Here is a 25120-nt window from a genome sequence, read left to right as displayed (position 1 = left end):
GAGATGCCTGCGTGGAGACTCTTTGGGGAAAGGATTACCCAGAAGTGTAAAGGAAGACAAACATGACAGGAAGGGAAGTGGGGAACTGGGCTCTTCCTTTCCATCTGCTTCAATACATGAGGATATTGATTTTAAAGGGTTTAGTGGAGCGTTGGGGGGACATGGAGGATAACTGAGCATCACGTCTCTGTAACTACTGATCCAGGGGAGAGTGGTACCTATAACTGACTTGTCCATGCATATTTGTCGTATGTTTATGAGAAAAAAAAAATCAAAAGCAGGAATGGCATAAGCATGAAGCCCTGCTCAGATCTCTTTATCCTGATTAATATAAAATCCATAAGGGAAACGACACGGCCTTCTTGCCTCTGAAGACTTGGTGAAGACATTGAGGCTGAAGGGAAAAAAAAAGTTTAAGCATATACCTGGTAGGAAACTGTCCTGGGTATGGCCACTAGTTACTAGCTGTCTTTTGATGTTCAGGAAGGACAAGGTCACAGAGAATCTATATCCCAATATCCAGGACCATAGGGTCCTGGTAAGAATCCTGGGACTCTGACTGGATGCCACGTTCCAATTAACAGCTACTCGGTACCAATTATCCAAAATCTGACTGAAGAAAATAAAAGCATGGGATGGACCTCTGCGAAGGGTGTGTGCACAGGTCAGGCTGAAAGCCAAGCACTGGGCAAGACATAAGCCTTTCAGAATCCACCCTTGCATAAGCTCACACAAAGCACTTGCTAACATTAGCAGTTTGGAGTAGGTAGTGGATTGTGGTAGCTAAGGAGGGAACAAAAATCCTACACTACATATATTCTATGCTACAAAAAGTCAAGCCCTTTAACACACATATATGCACCCGGATGCACGCAGAACATAAAAGAATGGGGTTCTCTCCAACTGAGAGAAAAACAATCATTCTCATGTTTACTCACAAATACCATCTACTCCAGTTTCTTTCTTCTTCTGTAGACATTCTATCAAATATTAAATGTGAAAATTACAGCCACCACAGAGAAAGCCCATTAGCAAGAGATAAAACAATCAGCCCATTGTGTTGGACTGAGCAGACTGGGGATTTTAACTAACCATACAGGAAACTTACATGCTCATGGGGTGTTTTCAGCAGAGACACAGACACAGGAAGAATGCATCAGAGTCTAAATCTGCTACTCTGAAAGAAATGCTTCCAGAATTTTCATGTCTCCTTAGACCACTGACTGACTAGGAGTCTGCCCTGAGAGCCTGTTTTGCTCTGAGGAAGAGAGAAAAAAACTTGCAACAAATTACTGAGAAAAATGCACAGCAGGAAATCATCCTGTAAGACCAGAGCTGATAGGAAGCAAGTGGTCATGCGATTGTGCTGGAGGCTTTCCAGTTTCACCAGAGTGCCCAAGGTGCGGGGAGGATACAGTTTCAATCCACCACTCCCCACCCCACACTCAGTGTGTATGTTGTAACACCACAGCATGTTACATCTCCACTCATCCCCAGCAGGAAAAAAAAAATGTGTGCTGCCAACTGTGATGCATACCACCATCAGTTCAGCCGAGGCTTGCTGTGAAAATAACCCTGGGGCTGCCCACCCCAGTTCATTCTATTGGTCAGGGTATCTGAGGGGTTACAATAGGCCCCAGTTACAAAGTAAGTGACCATGATCCTGCTGGTCATGCTGAGCAATACAAATGCAATTTATGAGATTCAGTCCTTTCCTTCTACTGTGTGGGTCTCAAGGATGGAATCGTCAGGCAGCAAGGGTCTGCACCCACCGAGCCATCCACTAGACCCTTATTTTGCTCTCTCGTTGTATAGTCCCCCCCCCCCGCTTTCACAGTCACACCCCCACCTCTCTCTCTCCAATATTTTTTGTACTTTACTATACCTATTCACTTGTAAACATTTATTGCTTTCTAACATTTGAGCACATTCTGTCATTTCCCCCTTTTGTTTTCAATTGCCAAAAAAACCAAAAAAACAAAAAACAAAAAAACCACAAAAAACGAAAACCAAAACAAAACAAAACAAAACAAACAAACAAACAAACAAACAAAAACCCTGCCAATATAGATTATGGTACCAAGGGAGCTCTCCTTCAAATCTGGAGGAAAAGAGAAGCCTTCCAAAGCATACACAACTAGAGGAGTTTGAGAGTGCTAAGGCAGCATTACAGAAGTGACATAAATCAATCATGACAGCAGGAGAAAGACCAAATCACAGTGAAAAATAAAATAAGCAAATAAAGATGATGGGGGAAAACCAAGCATTGTCTAATCAGCAAGTAGACAAACCTCTGGGTGAATAGAAGCTGAGAAGGAGGCATAGAGTACCCAAAACAGCTAGAAGAAAACAGCAGAACTAGTGCAGACTGCTTAAAAACAACCCGAAAGGCAGATGACCTTAATACTCCAATGGAAAGACAGAGATTAGATGATTGGACTTTTTCAAATGGACCCAACAATTTGCTGCTTGCAGGAAATTCATCTCACTACCAAAGACATCCACAAACAGAAAGGAAAGACGTCCAAGTAAATGCCTAACTCAACAGACTTCATGACAAAATTAGTCAGAAGAGACATAATGATAAAGATGGAAACACATCACAAAATACAATGATTATAAGAGCTTGTACACAGATTGTTGGGCACAATACAATAGCAATAATGACAGAGGCTCTAGCACAACAATGGATGATTTCAATAGCCTACTCTTACCAACAGGTAGATCATTTTAAAAGTCATTAAATAGTATAATTAAAATCGCCCCAAACATAATATGGACATGACAGAAATTTGCAGAGAATTCCATCTAACAGATGCAGAATCCACATTCATCTCATAACCTTTGCTTTCCAAACAGGTCATATTTTAGACAATAAAGCAAGTCTTACCAAGCAAAGAATTCATAAATATAAATATAAAACTTACAAGTTCTCTCATTGTGTTAGAACATATGGGAACAAAACCCTAAAAAACAGATGACTATGTAAAAATGGAGATTGAACAATATAATTTGCAACCAACAGTGATCCATAGAAAAAGTAAGGGGAAGAGGAAGAAGATTGCAAAAATTCCTTAAATGAAATTAAAATGGAAATAAAACATATAGGACCCAGATAAAAACAAAAGTAGTTCTGGGGTAAATTTTATAACATGATTGTCTACATTTTAAGAAGGCAGAATTGTGCATCAAATAGACTTAAATTTACAGGATGGTCATCTCCCACCCCCACAGACCTGTAGAATGTCTATTATTATTCATGGAACTTTTTCCAAAGTGCATCAGTTGAAGAGATTTAATTTTAAAGAAATTAAAGATTCAACCCCAGGCCAACCCTTCCCACTACCTAGTATGAAATGAAAATGGAAACACAAATAACCCAGTAGTGCATCTTGAGGACTTAAATCATTAGGTAAAACAAACCAAGTATACAACAGGGCTATGCAAAGAGGTACCCAGACAAGAAAGCGTGAAGAGGCTACATGGAAGAGGCCAGGGCCGGCCATTCTAGAAATGCACCAACCCTGCCTGTTGTTATACATTCCCACGAAAGGGAGGCCACGCACTTTGCTAAATGTCTGGAGAGTCTGTGTATAAGTGCATGCATGGATGATTAGAAGCAAGGGTTATGGTCAGTGGAGTTCATGTGCTCTAAGAACGTTCTGTCCAAGGGATCTACTCTGAAAGGTGGACTTCCTGGACCCTGACTGACTACGCACTGTAGCCGGCCGGGTCACTTGGTACGAATACTACAAAAATAATTTAGGAATCATCTGAAGGTTAATAGAGAGCCTGGGTTTTAGGAAAGGCCAGGCCAGGGAGGCTGAGAAATATGCCCTCACTTCCCAGCTGAGTGATGTGGGATCATGGGGTGCTCTAAAATGTCCAGCTTCATACAAAGGCCCCAGACCGACACTTTTCCTACTCACTACCTGCAGACACCTGCCTGCTGCTGTCTGCTCCGGAGAGTTCAAGGTTGTTCATCGAGATCAGAGTTCTGCAGGGAGAGGCGCTTACATAAGAAGCTGTTTGATGGGTTTCTGGCCATTTGTAACCCGAGTGTTGGGACTGTTTGCTCAGATAAAAGTGGGTAACCTCTTAGTGGGCGTGGCTTGGAGGTCCCAACTAACACCCAGGGAGCTCTTTGGAAGGGAGAGCTTTTTTTGTCCTCTTAGATTATGTAACTGGGCTGGTTGAGCAACAGAAGGAGGCGGGCCCTCAGGCCCACAACAGAAGCATTGCTAAAACAGCAGATACCGCACAGACCCACAGAACCCTTGTCCTTGCACGATGTGGCTCTACCCTCTGGTCTGGCTTTCTTTTGCTGCCTGCGCAGCCTGTGGTAAGTTCTTCTGGGTTACAGGTGTCTGGGTGGACATTTACAGTCTTTGTTATGGGCACAAGCAGATGATAATGTGTATAGGGCAGGGAAAAATAGTCCCAATCCCTTGGTGATTTTTTTCCTTTCTTTCTGTACTTGACGTGGTGCATCGAACTCCAAAGAACTCACAGAGACATAGGGAAGGCCAGATACCTGGATACTCAGCTACAGGAGACATGGGAGGGCTGAACAAAGCTTTGTCTGTTTCCCTGTGAGTCTTAATCAAGCTGTAAGCAGGTCATAGAGAGAGGCTGAGCAGAATGCTGAAAGCATAAACTCAGGACCCAGATACAAGGCTGCCTTCTAACCGGTAACCTTAACTTGATATCCTAAACTGCAGTGCCTAGGTGATGCAGTGCCTGGGTGACCCCATCTCTAAAGCAGAGAGGACAGGAGCTCCTTTTTCACTGAGGACACATGAGTGGTTGCTTCTACAGTGCTTAGGATGGCCCTAGGTCCTAGAGGTTAAGTTAAGAAATAGGCAAAATGGTTTGCCTGAAAACTTAATGCACTGATAGAAATTTTGACATGCTTAAATCAGACCATTGAAATGGTGATTTCATACTCAAACTCCCAAGAGACAGGCATAGGTAACCAGGATGGTGTAGAAGAGGAAACAGTAAGGTCAGCCAGGAGAGATGGGAGTGACACGGCCAAGAGCCATCATTGTAGTTTCACCTGGGCAGAAGAGAGGAGTGTGATGGCATAGAGGAGGTTACATGGAGTTCTTTGGGAGGTTTGGGGATATAAGACTTTATTCAGATCTTTTGGTGTCTAGATCTTAGTGACCAGGACAGAATGGGCTGCCCAGGCAAGAGACTTAGATAAACTATGAAGCTGAGGGTTGGAACCTGCATTACTTAGGCCATGGGGATCAATTCCCCCGGCTCATGCAGAGCTTCATGCACCAAAGCAACAGATAACAGATATCAAAATCCACTCTGAGTACTGAGGTGAAATGGTAGGGGATTGGGTGGGCCACAGCATGGAGGAGAGACTGAGGCAAGCAGGAAATGCATCCCCCTTAATGTCAAAGATGCCCAGGTCTATCTCAGGCTCTGGTGTCTAGCCCAGTGCTCAGCCATCAGAGTCCTGAAAACTCTATCTCGATTTTTATCTTCTTTCTGCCTCTGCAGCCATGCAAGGCGTGAGACGAACAATAAGGCACAGAAAGAATGGGCAGACATTCAGAGTGGAAAGATCCCTGGTTGCTGGCCAGCCTGTGATGGCACCCGCTTTTCACCTTCTATCTAGTTAAAACATATTGCTTCGAAATCTTGCCTCTTTACCTGGCAAGGTTTCTTTCAGGAATTATGTAAAGAGAGTGAATGCGCTCGGGCTCACAGTAAATGCTCAGCAACGCACTATGACATTACATAATTCTTGACACATAATTACATAATATTTGTGCCATGGTTGCCAATTCACTTGACACAAGCATTTGACCCCAGGCCATGTGTTTCTACCCACTTCAGAGTAGAAGGTTATCTCTGGGCTGACACAGACCACCCAAGGCTATTTCTCATGAGGCTTTACCTTTCTCTAGCTCTTTGAACTGCTTAACACACTTGTCAGCCTCTCACCCCATCCTCACGGTCTTCCAGAACATTCTAAATTAGGTTCCGTGTGCACACATCCACCAGAAAGTTCACCGTTGTTTGTACTAACTAGTACCAATGTGAACGTTCACAATCTGCAACTGGCTGCTGACAGCATGTGACGTAGAAGCTGAATTCCCACGAGGGTTTTCCAGTTCTATTGGCCATGTCCCACGAAATTGTAAATTTCCCTTCCTATTCTGGCCATAAGCTTTGAAGAAGATGACATAGTGCCTGTGTTCAAAGGGAAATAGGTGAAGGATAAGACAAAAGGCCCTGCCCAATGGGCGATGTTCTTACAAACTGAGGTCCCCTGGGGACAGAGAAGAGAGGACAATAGGGTGGCTCTGACCAAGTGTCTGTAAGTCCACCAGCCAGATAAATCCCAGTTTTGCTTGTGTAGTCCTTGCAACAGGGAGAAGCAGGACAGGTGAGGAGTTGCAGCAGACGGTCCATACTACAAGAATGGAGACAGTAGGGCAAATGATTCTGATGCCCAGTCTCTCTCCTGTGGAAGACCATGCTCAGAATTCCAAGAATAGTCTAGAAGCTTGTAGTCTGCTTTACCACAAAACTATTTCTGCTTGCTTACTTGTACACTAAATAAAAGCCAATCCCTTACCCAGTCATTCTGGGTCTTCCCCAGTGTGTACTTTCTCATCCAGGTCCCCCCGCCCCTCTCTCTCCCTCTCTCTCTCCCATGGACTCTTCCTTGTGGCACTCATAGGACACCAACGCACCCCAGCTAGGCTGTGGGCTGTCTGTGAGCCACAGCACTCTCTCTCATTCCTGCTTTATCATCCTCACCCCTTTCACTTTCCCTTAATCACTCATCCCCACACTGTAAGTCACAGCTCTTCTGTGACCAATCCAGAGCCCCCACTCCCTCTTCCAACTGTTGCATCCCCTTCCTGGCTCTACCCCAGGAAACATCATGCATCTCAATATCAAGTTGAGAGTGTCTGTTGCCACCCCTACAAGGTGGGGCCTCCTGAGGACAGGGGCCATCTCTTGCCCATCAGCTCACCTGGCTTGCAGCTCAGCACCAGGATCCTAGTGGATGAACATTTCTAGTGGAAACCAAAGCTCATTTTCATGTCAAGTACCTCTCTTTCTGAGGTGACTTAGGCTGAATGCTTTTAAGCCGCCAATACACATTAGTCTTTAATCAGCCCGCTGAAGTGAGGACAGTTTTCTTCATTCTAATTTTCTCTAAGAAGCACTTGAGACCTGGAAGGGTTTGGGTGTTATTATGAATGTCATCAATGCTAAAGTGACAAACCCACTGAGAATGCAGGTCTGCCTTTTCCTTACTGATGTGTCCTCATTTTCTCTCGTCCAACAGGGTACCCATCCTCACCACCTGTGGTGAACACAATTTATGGCAAAGTCTTGGGGAAGTATGTTAATTTAGAAGGCTTTGCACAGCCTGTGGCTGTCTTCCTGGGAGTCCCCTTTGCCAGACCTCCTCTTGGCTCCCTGAGGTTTGCTCCGCCACAGCCTGCAGAACCCTGGAGCTTCGTGAAGAACACCACATCCTACCCTCCCATGTAAGGTGCTGGAGTAGGACCCTTTTAAAGTAAAGGGGACCAAGATGTCTTATTTTCATGCCTTGAATCTTGGCATTGCTTGGGAGTGGCTGTGTAGGGTTATGTGAGTGAAGAGAACACTGAGAGTGGCTTCAAGGTCCCACACCCAGGGCTATCCAGCCATCTAGGCATAGCTGAGCAATAATTGGTGTCACCCAGTCAATCTTGAAGCCAACTGGAAAAGCCAAAGGAGTCCAGATAGCCTCCTAAAATGTCAGTGTAGACACTATTTGTACCCTGCAAGGCACTTTTGAGGGTTTCTTGGACTCCAGTCCTGGTTGTGTCCTTACCATTGCAAACTTTTCTCCTAAAAATATTATTTCCTCCTTTTTCCCACTCCATTTGCAAATATCAGGCACAAATATTGAAAACAGAAAAGTCAAAGGAATGCAGGGAAGCAAATATTGCAAGGTTAACATGCCATGCACAACTGGATGACTCAGAGAGAATCATTGCTGGCATTTGAGCTCGCGCTGCCAGTCTTTTGTCTGTGTTTGTCCTCCCTTTATACAGGGATTATGAACACAGGAAATTTGGGTGACTCCTTGCACATTTATAACATTAACATTATTCTACACTATAAACTCAGCAGTCAGTGCTTAGCAATTATATTAACTGGGTACAAAAATAGACTTCGTCTTCATACACCCAATTTTTTATTTTTCAGGTTTAGTTCTTTCCATGTCCTTGACGGCATAACAACACTTGGATTAATTGGTAACCAAATCATTACATGCAATCATGAAGATTTGGGTATAAGTTCAAGAAGTGCTATTTCTCAGTCAAAGAGTAGGAATTTGACCAAGAAGTATCTAAGCTGCACATACTTCTGTGGAAACGTGAAAACCTCTGTTTAGTGACACTGTCTCCGTGCTTTGCCTTGCTCAAAAAACATATTAGATAAACAACATGAGATCCTAAGAATAAAAAAAAAAAAAAAAACAATGTTGGTCTATATTTGAAGGTTCTAAACACCAGTGAAGTTGAACTCTTCACCGTTCACTGGTCACTCAGTTCCTAACTCTGTGAATTATGCTCCTCTCTCCCATTGGGTGAGAAAATGGTCTAGGCTGCAGACTTGAAAGTCACCTTTTCTATTCCACTTCTGCCCTGTGATGGCTGTGGAAGTTTGACATCTTTGACATGCCGGGAAGCCAGGTGTCATCTGTAAAACAGGATGATGGACACCTGGGGCTGGTGTGTCTTAAATGGCACCTACTCAAGGAGAAGTTGATCAGTGCCCCAAACTTGGAAGAACTTGATCAGTGCTACCTATTCCACTCTGCACTGGACTTGTGGGACCCTTAGTCAGGGCGGCCCACCATGATTATTGATGGGACAGGGAGGTGGAAGAACCTTAGCAAGCCCAATGGTGAGGCTCCTAGAGACAGTGCTCACTTCTCCTGGCCTTGGCAGGCTAAAACCAAAACAAACAAGAAATTCTGCCAAGATTCCCCAGCATGGCAGTGGCAGAGGCACGACCAGAATGACGTCTTCCTGTGGTGTCCCCCAAAGTCAACACCTCTATGCTGTAACAGGCTGTCTATCATTGTAGGTCGTTTTCCTGGTCGATGCGAAACTCCCAGGGATAAGAGCAGGTTTACCTACAGAAGCATTGCCACCCACAACCCATTGAACAAGCATAGCAGGGTGCAGGACCCTATCCAGACAGTGAGGGAACACCACTGTCTAAGGCAGGGGTCAGCATATGTGTGCCTCTCTTCATGGTCCTCAGTACTTCAAAGGCTCCAGGAAGGGAGAGATGCCAAGTCCTCCCCCTGTAGGCTTGGGAGAAGCTCAAGTCTCAGTAGTTCCACCATAAACCTAAAGACTCTCTTATCCCTGAGAACAACTTCAATCCAGTGAGGACAACTTCAGTTATGTGTTCAAAACTCCACGTACAAAGGTTGAGTCCTGGGTACCATGTCCAATCTTCAATCTAGTGGAACCTCAGATATTCTCTCTCCCCTTCCAGGTGCTCCCAAGATGCAGTTGGAGGACAGGTGCTCTCAGAGCTCTTCACCAACAGGAAGGAGAGCATTCCTCTAAAGTTTTCTGAAGACTGTCTCTACCTGAACATTTATACTCCTGTTGACCTGACAAAGAACAGCCAGCTGCCGGTAAGTATGGGGACCTCTGGACCAGAGATCCCAGTTCCAGCCTCCAGTTCCAACCAAATGACCTTTGCTGTGTCCCCAAGTCTGCGATCTATGACCTAACTCCCCAGCAGCACCAAAAGCTGCTTCACTGCACTAAGGCTATGGGCTGCAGGACTGCCTATGTTCTTGTCCAGGTGATGGTGTGGATCCATGGAGGTGGACTGGTGGTGGGTGGGGCATCCACCTATGATGGACTGGCCCTTTCTGCCCACGAAAATGTGGTGGTGGTGACCATTCAGTATCGCCTTGGCATCTGGGGATTTTTAAGGTAAGATATAGTTCTCTCTCCTCATTAGTCATTACATTAGCCTGTTTTCTGTTAATAAGATGAATTACCTAAAACTAGTTCATTACAAAGCACTTTTATATAACACAAGATTTGAAAGTGGAAGATTGGCTGGTTCCATCATCTGGGCTATGGTTGAAGGCCCTTGGCAGGGAAAAAACATGGTAGAAGAAAAGATTACTTGATGAGGCTAGAAGTTAGGGGCAGGGGAGATTTTGCTATTTTAATTTTTAAAAGATATTTATGTTTATTTTATGCATATGGGTGTTCTGCCTACATATATGTCTGTGCACCGTGTAACTGAGGCTGGCAGAGGCAGAAAAAGCACTTTCGGATCCCTTGGAGCTAGAGTTATGGTTGATTGTAGGGTACCGCTGGGTGCTGGGTATTGAACCTGGATACTTGATAAGAGCAGGAAGTGAGATTATGCCCTGAGCCATCTCCCCAGCTCTCATCTTGCTGTTTTTATAACAGGAAGCCTGCTGATGAGCTAGGCACTATGAGCTCCCTTCTGAGAGCTGTGCACTTGGTAACATAACCACCTTGCTCTTGCCCTCGCCTGTTACATGGTCTTTCACAAATATATAATGTCACCCCACAATAGAAACCAGAATCCCAGCAGTGAACCACTGGAGAACAGCCCATATCCACGCCGTCGCAGCCACAGTGATGCTCTGCTATCACTCTAATCTAGGCCCCGAGTCTGTGGCAGGGATAATTATTACAACTTTTTTTTTATTGAAAAATTGCCATTTTAATATGATGATGGCTTCACTCAGAGTGTTCTATGAGACAGGAGGTCCTGTCGTCATGTCTCTGCACAATATCCCCACGTTACTTATAAAGACACAGAGGAGCTTTCCAAGGCTCACAGCAACTATGTTTACACTATTGTTCCCATACCCTGGGGTCATTGTACCTGCAGCTTCTCCTGGGTAAAATTCCATTCTTTGGATATCCACAAGACCCACGTCCTCATTTATTAGGGTCTCCACCAAACGCACTGTCTCAAAGAGGCCTTTCCCAGTGAAGATTCCTAAAACGTCACCCACACGCCCCCAGGCCCACTTCTGCCATGAAGTTTTACTTGATTTTCTTTTTCTTCTATCTGCAATTGTCCTCATCTCACCTGCCAGTTCCTGGTCCGCAGTGTGAGCTGCGTGTAGTCAGCGATTTGAGGTTTCTTCTCAGCTGAGCTCTAGTTCCTAACAGTGCTGGGTGCAATACTGGCTCCTTGGTACCTAGCTGCTGGGATATGAGTCAGGAGCCTCTCAGTGAACAGTGCTGCAGAAATGAGAATCAGATAGATTTTTAAAAAATAGATTCAGTGCATAGCCTCATTCTATGGTGTTTGTTGAGGGCCCTCAACCCATTTGAAGCATTGGGACCCTTGCAACCTTTGCCATGACATCTTTCCGTAGACTCTGATCTGTTCTCTTGCAGCACAGGGGATGAACACAGCCGGGGCAACTGGGGTCACTTGGACCAGGTGGCTGCACTCCGTTGGGTTCAGGACAACATTGCCAACTTTGGGGGTAACCCACGCTCCGTGACCATCTTTGGAGAGTCAGCAGGAGGTTTCAGTGTCTCTGTTCTTGTAAGTGTTCCTAGCACCAGGCAAAACCCCCAAGTGTGTGTGTCTGAATCTCCTGAAAACCATCCACTATCCAATCTAGCCATGAGCATCTTTGCTTACAAGACTGTGTTCACAGCACACCATCAGACAGGTGACCTTTGGGAAGCTCAAGCTTAGTTTCACATACAGGCATTCAAGAATTTCCAGCTTCTACACACACACACACACACACACACACACACACACACACACACACACACACACAAACACACACACTTTTCTTGGAATATAGGCGTAGGTAAAAAAAAAAAAAAAGTACAAATAGGGTCGTAAATTAAAGCATGAGTTAGGTCAGGTGCCCTCATTTGGCTTCAAGCCAGATGTACTCATTGAGAAAATTCTAAAGCCTGAAAGCAGAATGGAGCATCCCCTGAGGAGGTCTGGCAGCTTTTGCATGCCCAAGAGGGAGGGCAGCCAACTTTAAGGATCTGCGTGAGGGTGGAGGGATAGGAGGTAGGATGGGGAAGGATGGAGCGCAGACACGGATCACAGATGCGGATGGGTATGTGACGTGTCTTGGTGCATGAGGCCGCCAGAGGGATATTTAGAGAATGTACAGAAGGTTCTTTGAGTCATAAGAAAACTCCCCTGGAGCTGAATAGAGAATAACTAATATCAATGGATAATTTATATATATATATATGTGTGTGTGTGTGTGTGTGTATACATGTATATATATATATATACATGAGTGTGTGTGTGTGTGTGTGTGTGTGTGTGTGTGTTATACTCAGAGAGGATAATGTCTAAGCAGAGAAAAGATAAAATATAGATTAACCCAAAAAATAAAAAATAAAATTGTCCATCTCTCTGCCACCTAGAGATTATGACTGTAAGATTTCTATGTTTATTTTTCTAATCTCTCCTCACAGTTCTATTTCACTGTCCCTCTCTTCTGTCTGTCTGTCTTTTCATTCATGCATAATCTTTTTGTTCTTTCTCCCCAGTGTGTATCTACATTTGGTCTTCAATTCTTTTTACCCAAAATAAAATTTAATATACGGTACTACAACATAAATGTTTCCCTAAATATGAAACACCTCTTTAGTATTATCTTTTATAATTGTGTAATATTTCATGGTAGGAATACATTATTGACAAATTTTATAATATTAGAATCTTGGGTTGTTTCCAATCCAAGTTTTCCTATTGATGAAGAGTAAGCATTCTTTGACACTTTTACAGGCCTCCAATGATCCTTATCCTTAGGATATATTCTGGATAATAAAAATGATAGGACAGAATCTGCATCTCAGGTGTAAGAGTCTTTCCAGTTGTCCTTGTAAGCACCTGCCACACGATTCCTGTTCTGTCTCTTACTTGGGTCTCTGTTTCCATCCCATAGATGTTCTCTTGGGGAAATGCCAAACCAAAGAGAAGTCTGGGAGGCAGACCAGGAGACAGATGTGAGAAGCTGTCATGTCCACAACACCACAGTCCCCATATGAATGGTCAGAACAGAGTAGCAGCTGGAGGAAGCCTTAGGGAACAAGTGAACCACTGAACACTCCTGTAAACACATACCCTCCTCCTCTTCTCTCCCTGTCAGGTGCTGTCTCCTCTGGCTAAGAACCTCTTCCACAGGGCCATATCAGAGAGTGGTGTGGCCCTCACTGCTGCTCTGATCACAAAAGATGCGAAGCCCATTGCTGAGGTAAGAACGCCCGTGAACAGCATCTGTGTCGTTTGCTCTCCTGGGATCCTCCACTTGTTCTTTCCGTGGGGTTCAGCTTATGTGCTCAGGGATGCCTGAAGAGAGAAAGGCTGAGTGTCAAGGACTGCTATGACTCTCTCTACACCACACTATGCAAGTGCCAAAGACCCTATGTGTGAATGATATGATGTAGATGTCCCATAATCCTGCCCACGTCACATACATCAGCTCTCCCTAAAAATAGGTACAATTATCACCCTGGAGTATGTGTGGAGAAACTGAGGCAAAAAGAGATTTTTTTTTTTTACCCCTATGGCTTATGTGCCACCAACTCTTTAAGAAGCTATTTAACACCAGACAAACATCCGTAACAAATGACATCCTTAAAAGCTCTGGAATCCATGAACATCTTGTATATTTTGTGCTGTTAGAGATAAGCGTGTTAATGGAAATAATTGACAGTAATGGAGATACTGACTGTGCATTCAACTCATTTCACTACCCCAGTTAGTAGCAGAGACAACACTCAGTAGTATCAGCACCCAAGCTTACTGGTCTAGAGTATGTTTTTCAAACTTCTTTTGTCTTTAGAATTTGGTTTGGGACCAGAGCATAGTGACACTTGCCTATAGTACCAGCACTTTGAGAAAGAGAGGCAGAAGGCTTACTGTTAGTTTTAGACAATCATAGTCTATATAAAAAAAATCAAGACCAGCCAGAACTGTATGATCTTCCAGATAGATAGATAGATAGATAGATAGATAATATATAGATTATAGATAGATGATATATAGATTATAGATAGGTGATATATAGACAGATAGATGATAGATAGATAGATAGATAGATAGATAGATAGATAGATAGATATTTAGATAGATGATGGGCATGGGGGAACACAGATAGAGGGAAAGAGGAAAATTTGAATGCAGCATAGAATCTATTTGTGTATTAGTAGAGGGGGTAGTCATTGTCTTTAATCTCTGCTGTTGCCTATGATCTCTGGCAGCTGGTTTCTACTCTTTCTGGGTGTAAAACTACCACATCAGCTGTTATGGTTCATTGCCTACGCCAGAAGACAGAGGACGAACTCCTGGAGACCTCAATAAAAATGGTAAGTATATCCATTATGCATTCTGGTGGTATTCACTATTTACTTAACACGAATCTTCATCTATTCAGCTAAAACTATTCTAACAATAACATGATAAAAAATTGTATTATATCCCCCTAATTTATGAAGCTTACTTTTTTCAATATTCTTATTTTCATATGTGTCTTAATGACCTGGGAGGAAAGCACCATCTTGGATTTTGGTGGTGAGAGTATTTCTTTCAGAAAAAAATTGACAGTATTAATTGACACAGAAACTAAATTATAACATGATTTTCTTGCCCAATTATCCAGATTTTCTTACAATGACTCAGTGGAGTATTAAGATAGCCGTTTATATCCCCATTCATCCATCTACTCTCAACTAGTTCATCCTCCTGCTCATCCTATATATTAATATCCTTTCATCAAAACTTAGTAACACCTTCCAATTTTTCATTCATCTATTTTTTCAATGTGTTCATAATGCATGAACCATCCAGCCAATTCATATCTACATTTCTTTCCCAGTCCTACTTATATTGGCCAACCTCACCCATCCACCCATTCACCTGTCAACCTATCATCCATCCATTCTTCCAAAGTATATGGAAGTAATACAAACAAAAGTTGAATATTTTTCTATTCATAGAGAGACAAAGCCATGTATTTACCGAGCTAAAAGTGACAGTACAGAGAGAGAACATATTCAATATAGTTAGCGGGGATAGTTCTTACAGAAGTGACATTTGAGGGTTGATGGACAGTCATGGGAATCTTCCATCACAAGGAAGCACAGCAGGACAAACATCCAGAGAAAAGAGCATGCAAGATCTTAAGAACTACCACATGGGTGGGTGGGTGGGGGATGTATTGATTTAAATAAGCTCAAGAATCACCTGAGCTCTTGGCCTCTCTATCTGGACAATAGACACCAAGATATTCCTTGGCCCCTCTGGCAGGCTTTTCCATGTTTGTCCATGGACTGAGTCAATATGGCCTTGGTGATTTGGTCATTAGGATCATAAAGGGGATCCCAAGATATAAATAAAATTTAGAAAGCTATATTCCAATTCTAAAAGAAAGCAAATATTTCAAGCATTCTCTGTGTGACACAAGAGAACCAGATTATTCAGAAATAGGTGGTGACTTATGAAAACTAAGTCACCTAAGATCCTAGGACACCTTGAGATTAGCTGAGATCTTGAGGAAGTATTTCTATGATTATTCATTTCCAGCATGCATGCTCACACACATACACAGACACTGTATCCCTCACTGAGGGAGGGGTTCTTAGCAGTCACTTCACCATGGAAGTGATTCCTAAAAGCTAAAATGTAGTGTTGTTACCAGTGATTGGGACCTGTATGGGGCATCCAAGTTCTTGGCCTCTTATTCAAAGAATTGAAATACAATCCCTCACAGATTCCATAGTAGCAAGGAAGGAAACTTTATTCAAAGGTTCAAACAGTGACAATGGACCACATGAGTGAGAGTACTTAAGAGTTCCAAGGCATGTTTGGGGCATCCTTTCATAAGGACCAGAAGAAGGAGTCCAGTTGCTAAGTGACATAATGTAGGTGTGTCTTTATTTTGATTGACAGACTTGGGTTATGTAAGTCTTTTTTATAACATTGCATGTTTCACCCCATGGTGCATTTGATTTTTATTATATGCATATCCAAGTATTCTTGAACATAAGGTGGCACACAGAAGGTTTCTCCTAAAAGTTCACTTAAAGGGCACAGCTCATCATATTGCAAATGCACAAAAATTAGTTCAGGCCTGATCAATTCCTACTTCCTACACTCAGATATGTTCTGAGATACATTTGAATAAAAACTGTCCGTTAAAGGGAAGATTCTATGGCTGTTAGGGGCAGAAAAATGTATTCCCTTGTTTTGAGTGATATGTACCTGCTGCTCAGTGCAGGAGGGCATCCTAGGTTGTCACTCAATTGCTGGTACACTGTTAGATGAAGAGTGCATGTATAAAGTACCTGTATGTAAGAGTCCTAGGTTGCCAGGCACATAGTTAAAAGAGAAGGGTAGCCATAGCCTAGGTCAAGCAGAGTCACAGGTTGTTAAACTATTCCCTACGCTAGCCTGCCTCATCATTATCACCACAGAAATCTGGGCTAACACAGCCAAGAAAAGGGTGAGCTGGAATGAGTGCCATCAAGCTTGTGGGCGTCAGGATTTTCTGATGCAAGGTAAAAGCACTCATTTTGATGAAAAGAACAGGTGACAACAGAATCATCAGGTGACCTGGAGATTCTTAATGGAGAATTCAAGACATGGCTGGATCCAGATGTTATAAATATATCACTGAGAATCTGCCTGTCTCTATGTCTCAGCTCTCCATTCTTTGTCTTCTGTCAAATAGTCATGTCTCTTTGGGGAGTGAAAGATAATAGGAGTCTAATTGCATATTCTATTTGCTTAGAAGTCACTTCTATCTGAAGTCAGCAGTAGATTTGCGGGACTCTTCTGGATGGGCACCATTACATATTCATTCTTGAACCACTCTCTAAATTCAGGGACAGGGTCAGTCCAAGTTACACACAAGTATCCAAGCTCTTGAATTGAGAGGTGAAGGAGAGGGAAACATCTTGTCCTTCTGGTCCATCCCACATCCAATCCCAGCTCCTGTTAAGGTTACCCAGCCCCTGCCCCTACTTTCATATCATCCCACTGTTTGCTTGAGGAAAATTGGGGTATTGTTACCAGAAGGAAACGTAGTGGGAGCAGGGGGGTGCAGAATGAAGAGGAACGTAGACACGGGCAGCAGACATCCTCTCCAGGGCTCCCCCCATCATGACTCTGGGTCCTATGGCCTTTCCTCTTCACACTGTTCTGCCTTGTGCTCATTATCAGATGACGTAGACAGGGAAGAGCTGGGGGCAGGGGGTACTCTGGTCTCTTGGAGGCACAGTTCAAATGATGACCTTTTGTTCAGGGGAGGCTTCTAACACACCTTCTGTCTTTATCTTTATAGAATCTTTTTAAACTGGACTTACTTGGAAACCCAAAAGAGGTAAGGACCCCCACCTTGAATTACAAACGCTGAGTCTTGACAGTGTCTATCTCCAATTAACTATGAATTCAAGATCTCCATTGTGATATAATAGTCATTCCTTGTGTGCCCTGAGAGGGGAAGGTGCCTGCTCTAGTAACACAGGCAGAAAGACCAGTGGTGTGGCTGGCCTGACTCCCTGCACAGTGGTCCTTCTCAATAATGTGTCTTCTGGCCTCAACTCCCACTTCTGATTCACATCTCCTACACCCATAATGGCCTGTGGGAGAAGGTTGTAATGGAATCTTCCGTTGCCACATGCTTTAGTAAGGATGCTTCATTAAGGAACAGTGTTTTGATAGGACGCAGGGGGTGATAATTTCTCACCTGAGAACCCCAAGCTCCTCCCATTGCCCAAGAAATTGCAGCAATGGGCTCCATCTCCTCCCTCCTACCTCTCAGCCATGGTTTGTGTGTAGTGACATTATCTCTGCAGTTCTACCATCCCAGCCAGCTTTCTCCTTGTAAACCCTGGAAGGATGAAGTGAGATTTAGCCACCCATCAGAGTTTAAGTATTTGGCAAGAGCTGATTCAGCAGCTGGGGTACAGCAGTGGCACCGATGGTACTCTGTGCCTTTTTGGAGTATTCCATTCCAGGATCTGGGCGAGCACAACAGAAGATGAAATAAAACATGTGGTATGTCTGATGGTAGTCAGACGGTTAGAGGATAAATTGGGAGATGGGGACAGAGTTGGCTAGTAGTTTGATATAGCCAGCAAACAGGAGATTGTTTGATTAGGACAAAAGCCAGATGTTGGGGAATTTAGAGATAATATTACAGGCATAGGGAGGAGCGGCTGCAAAAGCCTGCTGTGGGAAGCCAGTGTGCTTGGAGGGGAGATGGTGAGGGAAGCTTGGGCTTCCGGCTTAGGGGGTGAGGAAAGTACAGTAGCATTCAAAAGGCTTGGATTTTGATTCAACAAGATCCTATTACTTTTTGGGCTTGGATATATATGCTATCTTGTTTTTATTTGTTTTGATTTAAGATATAGTCCTACGATAAAGTCTAGGCTGTTATTGAACTTACGATCCTCCTGACTCTGTTTTTCAAGTTCTGCCATTGTAGTTACAGGGCATCGCATCTGGCTATGGAGTTCATTTGAACAACAGTGTAGAAATCTACTATATAAGCCAGAGGCAGGACAGGTTCCAGAAGGACCAGGTGGGAAGACTTTACACTAGTACAGTGGTGATATGTGTCTGGAGTCAGGAATTTTTAAAGGAATTTCTGAGATGATTTGCTGATCATCAGTAAGATAATGAGGAGGAGGAAGGATACCACTGGCCTCTAACTCAAGCAAGTGATGCACGTGGCCTCACAGAGTATGGTTTTGGTTATCCATGGGTAGAACTGGCAACTAGTCTGTGCCTTGTGGTTGCTAATACCAGCCTTTGAAGCATCTGCTGCTCCATTTGGTCCTTTGGGATATGAATTCTGCAAAGTTATTATTTTCCACCTCCATGCTCATTGTTCAGTTTTCACTCCTCATGAGGTTATCAGGTCTGTCTATGTAAGCACACGTTAGAATATGTCATTTTCCTCCTCATGACAAAGCCTTGACTTTTCTTAGAGATGCAAGGGAGGTAAGAACCTTTGCTCTCTGTATTACAGATGTTGAGTGAAGACAAAACACCTTTGCTTGAGCACATTTCTGAGTGCCAAAGATGGGCCATATATTGGGGGGAAAGTGTGTTGCCCTTTGACACACTCTCTCTCTCTCTCTCTCTCTCTCTCTCTCTCTCTCTCTCTCTCTCTCTCTCTCTCCCCGCCCCCCAGCTCTGCTCTCTTGACCTGTGCCCTTTTCCCTGTGTGGAAATGTTTGCCTTTTCCCTTATTAGTATAGAATGATCTTGTGCAGATCCTTCTCAGATGGCAAAACAACAGGCCCTCTGTGGCCCCAGGGTATCTTTCTTCAGACAAGCAGCTCTCCAAGGAGGCCCTCTACATGGCCCAACTTTGCTAAGGCAGTGATAATTATGCCCAGGACATATTCTGTCAGCCTGTTTGATTATGACTTGGTGCTTGTATTGTTTTTTCTCCAAATAGTAAGTGAAGTGTCAGTTTAAACACCCCAAGACAGGAACTCACTGCCTCTAAAAACTAACTTTGCATGCCAGAGCACTTGGGTTTAGATAGAGAAAAACACATGCAGTGTGCCTTCATTAGTCATAGGTTCTGTATTCGTGAAGTCACTTGCTAAAGTGTACTTGCAATCCCAGTTCAACACAGTCAGGGTCTTCTGCACCACATGCACTGGTCAGCAAGAAGCTCAACTCATGTCATACCCAGGCTCCCACTAGAAGTCAAAGAGGAAATAATTTATCTTCTTGAATCCTCTCTCGTATTCAGAAATAACCTCTTCATGATCTATGTGCTGCTGCATCTTGACAGCCATTTACTGTTTCGAGTAATTTCTCCATTTAAGATGTTCTCAAGCATAGGGATACTTCCAGGTGGATGTTGTGCGCATTAGGGAGAAAACACGTGTGGTGATTGAGCTTCCTTCCACTTCAGTTGAGATGCTTTTGGTCTTAAGTTTAGGGCTGATGAGGCAACATCATAGTGCATCCAAAAGAGAACTCGGACCCCTGCATTGCTGTCAGGAGGAGGCAGAGGGAGGGGCATCATTCTGGATGGAGAGTGGAGTGGTCACATGTGTGATGAAGATCAGAAAAAATGGGAAAGGTGAAGAAAGACATAGTAACAAGTAACAACAAAGAAATTGATACTCACTTAAGCTATGATGGGAAACATTTTAGGCCTTTTCCAAACAGAGCATTGTTAGAAATGAATTTAATTTTCAACTAATAATGTACAAGAAAAGATTGTTATATGTCATTAAATAAAAACTGATCCATAAAAGAAGAATGATTAAAATTTGTGACCTGAGCCTCCCAGGAACTAACTCTTAAATTCCTCTTGGAGAAATGGCTCTACATTGGCTAATTCAATGTTCTCAGCAAGTTTAGAGACCTATCTACAATAATTAACCCAAATTAACATATACATGGATATTTTAAAGTGATTATATCTAAGCTTTGAATCACATTTTTCTATGGTTTATATTTTACTTTTACTTTGAATGGAAACTGGCCTCCTTATTTCCCTAACACCATCATCTGGTCAATGCTGACCCCTCAGAGATTCCTAGACTTAGTCCACCTTAAATCACTGAATTTCTGTGGCCATGGGCACAGGGGTCTTTGTGCTGACCAAGCCTTCAGACACCCAGAAAAGTCACAGATGTAACAGAAAGCAGAATATGCAATAGAGAACACATTTCTGTCTACCCTAGGCCTATCCTTTCCTGCCCACCGTGATTGATGGAGTGGTCCTGCCAAAGGCACCAGAAGAGCTCCTGGCTGAGAAGAGTTTCAACACTGTCCCTTACACCGTGGGCATCAACAAACAAGAGTTTGGCTGGATCATTCCAACGGTGAGAATGTCCCAACATCTTAGATGCAGCCACAGAGGTTCAATTATTATCCCCCTGCTCTGAGTAAGGGCTATGCACTCAGATGACTACAGCTCAAAGAGGCTTAAAACTTTCCAAGTAAATTTGTTTTGAGAGTCTCTGATGAAGCCCTCTGAAGTGCCAATTTACATCTAGGGCAGATGGGAGGATCAATAATTTGAAACATTTTTAAATAGCTACATTAGAGGGGCTCAGATCCCTGGCTGCCCAGCCCCAAGCTTTCCTTTGGTGGTGCTGAGCTCTGTCAAGCAGGCATTTGGGGCCCTGGTATCAGCCTGGGGTGTGGCACCCAGTATTAGAAGACACGCTGAAATGGAGCAGATCTCTGAGTGCAAACTTGGACAGGGTCAGCACATCCCCAGAGTTCTGTGGCTCTCATGCAGAAGGGCCTCAGGGACACCACAGGAACATAGACACAAACACAGTGCTTGGTTTTGTTTTCCCTGTCACCTGAGACTGTGGGTGTGTGGCTTGTGTCCCTAGGATTTTCACTTGTTTATGACCCTGGCCTGAATGTCCCCACAGTGTCTCGAGGAGCGCTGTGGCTTCTGATGTGATCAATACATTTACTTAAGTTCCCCCCCCCCCAGTTACTTGTATTCATTCATATATGTGCATTGGTTTTATTGATTTTTTTTTCTCAAAAACCTAAACCTCATGCCTGTCAAGGCTCCCAAAACTCCACCTCATTCCGCTTTGGTTTGCTTACTTGGTCTTCTGGCTCTTATTACTTCTCCCATAATTCACAATACTTAATCCTTTGTTTAACAGCTTATGGGCTATCCACTCTCTGAAGGCAAACTGGACCAGAAGACAGCTGATTCTCTTTTGTGGAATTCCTACCCAATACTTGTAAGACTCTGGGGGATCATGGGAGTCAGTGGAGAAGGAAAGAAGGTGGTTGACTTCCTTTAACCAGTTTGGGGTGGAAAGCCTTTGCTTAAGTTCCTACTGCCCCCCCCCACCCCACTTTACCATCCCAATATATTGAACCCATACTTGTGGTTCTCCTAGAAAATTCCATTGAGTTCAAGATAAGTTTTAGAGGAAAAGACTTGTTTTTAAAGCTAGCAAAACCAAGACCATGGAGACTATCACAAACCAAGACTGGTGCATGTAGGGACTGGAAACAGAAGATTTCCTTATGGAATTATTAGATGCAAATCAAATAGGTGGACACCAGGTTAGTTGCAAATTTTGGCATTTTGTTTTTACGATGTATAGGCTGCTGTAATCTAGATGTTAACAGATATTCTAGGCTCTGTAAATTTAAAGAAAAATTACTAACTAGCAAATCATATGACCCATATCTTTTTTTTTTTTTTTTGGTCTCATTTTTAAGAAAGGTCAATTCTGCACTTTATTGTGAGGATATATAAATGGTGTCTTTTCTTCAAAGAACATGGGAACATACCAATAAATTACTTTTCTCCAGAGGACCAGGGATGAGATAAAGAAATCACTTTCTTCTGTAGGGACAGCTGTAGAGAACAGCCACTGAAAAGCAGTCTTTAATCTATGAGGTCTCTTCGGGCATGTGGGTCTCTTCCACCAAAGACAGTGAGACAATAATAATATATGGCTCAGATACCTGAACCCAAATCCAATTAACTAGCAGCAATTAAAAAAAAGTGACTCCAAAGATTTTATTCCAGTCTTAATGGGCAACGCCTGGAGGACTTGGTGAGCACTGAGGTGGCTTAGGGTCAGTGAGTCCTTAACTGACTGCCGAAGCCCCATTGCTCACTCAGTTGCTCACTATCTGATCCATTTCAGAAAATCCCTGAGGATCTGATTCCAATGGCCACTGAGAAGTATTTAGGAGGGACAGAAGACCTTGCCAAAAAGAAAGACCTCCTCATGGACTTGATTGCAGATGTGATATTTGGTGTCCCATCAGTGATGGTGGCTCGTGGCCACAGAGGTGAGTTTCAGGTGTTGGATGGGAGAGGACCCAAGTCCACCTGCCTACCTCATGGCCTAGATAGCTACGAAATCTATTCAAGTCAGGCCTCAAAAGTTGATTCCATATGGCCAGAGATGCTGTTTTGCTTTTTCTGCTAGTAAAGACCTTTGAGGGAAGCGTCCACGTGCAGTTTAATTTAGCAGATAGTTCCAGAAAACACCCCTGGGAGGTAAGAAAGTGATGTAGAGAAAATACAGACCTCAATCTGGAGAGCCGGGGACATGTGTCCATCTAAGCTGCAACCGGGGAGCTCTGTAGAACGAGGAGGAGGGGCACCTTAGGCTTCCTTTCCTGAGAGGCGAAAGAGCTGTGTATTTACCCAGAGGAGCCACATTTCACAGGCGCCATGTTGTGCTTATATAGGTCAAAGGACAAAGACTTGGTTCTCTCCTCCTGCCTTTGCCTGGGTTCTGGAGGTTGAACTCAGGCTGCCAGGTCTGTATAGCAAGCCCCATTACCTGCTGAACCATCTAGTCAGTCCTTCTGTATATTTTTAAATAGATATTTATCACGTGTACAGACTACAAACATTTTCCCACCCCCATGGATTGTTTCTATGCATTGCTGGTGGTGGTCTTTCTTGGTTTCGAAAAAACTCTTGGGCTTGCTGACATCGTATATGTTTTCACTTGTGTCGCTTACAGTAGTGGAACTTAGTCCAAAGGTGCGTACTTTTTCCTCTATGATCTGATTTGGCATTTGCTTTTACTCCACTTCAGTTTTTTTTTTTTTTAATTTTATAGTTTTTGAAATTGCATATGTAAGTGCTATGTTCACGTCCTTTCCCACTTCTTTCTTCCTCTCCTCCCTCGAGCTCCTCCTTTTCCCCATACTGATACCTCTGGACAGTCAGATTACAGATTTTGTGTATGCCTGTAAACTCAGGAGGTCAAGAGATTCCTTAGCCTTTAATACTGCTAAAGGTTCTGACCCAGAGGCCGAGACCCTTGTCACTAAAGACTTGTCAGTGATCTGAACCCCATTTCTCTAGATCCTGCTCCCATTCATGTCAGCTCAGATCTGGCTCTTGTTAATTCTGAAAAAATCTTCCTGTCCTGACTGTCCTCAGGCTGTTGGGCTGTGTCCCTTTTTGTAGCTCAGCTGTCCCTGCCACTGCTGCTCTCCTGCATCTGCAGTTGCCCCTGCCTCACTGTCTAGGCTGCTTCCTTCTTCTTGTGACCAGCTCTTTGGTTGTACCAAATGCTTCAAGACCAGGAGGCAGTGCTGGGAGTCTCCCCCTGCTGACTACTTGCTACTGTGCACTATCTTTCCCATCAGGGCCTCTTATTTGCCTTGCATGTCTATTAGCTGTGTTGTGGGTCTGTGTTTACCATTGTTGAGTGCTGTGAATGACTTGATCCTATGAATGACTGATGCTATGAATTTATCTCTTTTTATGCTTTTATGTTTTTCAGATACATATGTACCTCTTTAAAGGTACCTCTTTAAAGGGGGTTTGTGAGATCACATACTTGGGCTATTTTAAAATGCTTTCTGACTGTTTCCTGTATTTCAGAAGATAGCATTTGATAGGCAAGGGCTTACAAATACTATTTTGGAGTTGTTCTTTTGTTGTTTTGTGAATGCTTCTCTTCTGCCTTGCTGCCTCCCTGTGGCCTTCTGCTGTTCTGTAAGGGCATGGCTTGCTTGAATCTTTTCTGTATTTCTGTTGTGTTTCTACTAAACGTTTTCACTTCCTATCTACCATTAGGCTTGCATGCAACCTCTTACACTTCGATCCGCCTATATTAAGCTAGTAGTCATTTGGTTGGCAGTTTATTATAACTCTAGTTGGTAATCTGTCCAGCTCTAATCATTAGCAGAAATTTTCTGCTGCCCCTCGCAATGTGAGGGATAAAATTTTATCATCATATTGAGGATACTTTATTATCATCGCTACTGTCCTAGAGTGCCCTGCCTGTGGCTTGCTTTATCCCTATGGTTTTGATGTCTCATCTATTCATTGCGATCTTGGAGCTTTAGTTTATTTTTTTATTTTTTTAATTAATTAATTCATATTACATCTAAATTGTTATCTCATCCCTTGTATCCTCTCATTCCTCCCTCCCTCCCAGTTTCACCCTCTTCCCTTCCCCTATGACTGTGATTAAGGGGGACCTCCTCCCCCTGTATATGACCATAGGGTATAAAGTCTCTTCTTGGTAGCCTGCTGTCCTTCCTCTGAATGCCACCAGGCCTCTTCATC

The 25120-nt window shown here is 43.4% G+C and overlaps 1 protein-coding gene across 1 annotated transcript in view; it reads left to right on the top strand.

Annotated features, from left to right (window-relative positions):
• LOC127209667 (carboxylesterase 1D) overlaps window positions 1–25120 on the top strand; it is an 87577-nt gene that overhangs the window by 56427 nt on the left and 6030 nt on the right. Inside the window, exons 2-10 of the mRNA XM_051169348.1 lie at window positions 9544–9688; window positions 9862–9995; window positions 11457–11610; window positions 13199–13303; window positions 14313–14417; window positions 17393–17431; window positions 20769–20909; window positions 21720–21800; window positions 22725–22872. Of these exons, the coding sequence (XP_051025305.1) occupies window positions 9544–9688; window positions 9862–9995; window positions 11457–11610; window positions 13199–13303; window positions 14313–14417; window positions 17393–17431; window positions 20769–20909; window positions 21720–21800; window positions 22725–22872 (1052 nt within the window). The remainder of the gene's footprint in view (window positions 1–9543; window positions 9689–9861; window positions 9996–11456; window positions 11611–13198; window positions 13304–14312; window positions 14418–17392; window positions 17432–20768; window positions 20910–21719; window positions 21801–22724; window positions 22873–25120) is intronic.

The sequence above is a fragment of the Acomys russatus genome, chromosome 26, assembly GCF_903995435.1.
Source record: "Acomys russatus chromosome 26, mAcoRus1.1, whole genome shotgun sequence".
Lineage (NCBI taxonomy): Eukaryota > Metazoa > Chordata > Mammalia > Rodentia > Muridae > Acomys > Acomys russatus.
Note: the sequence above shows the minus strand (reverse complement) of the source record. Positions and strands in the feature narration are given on the sequence as shown.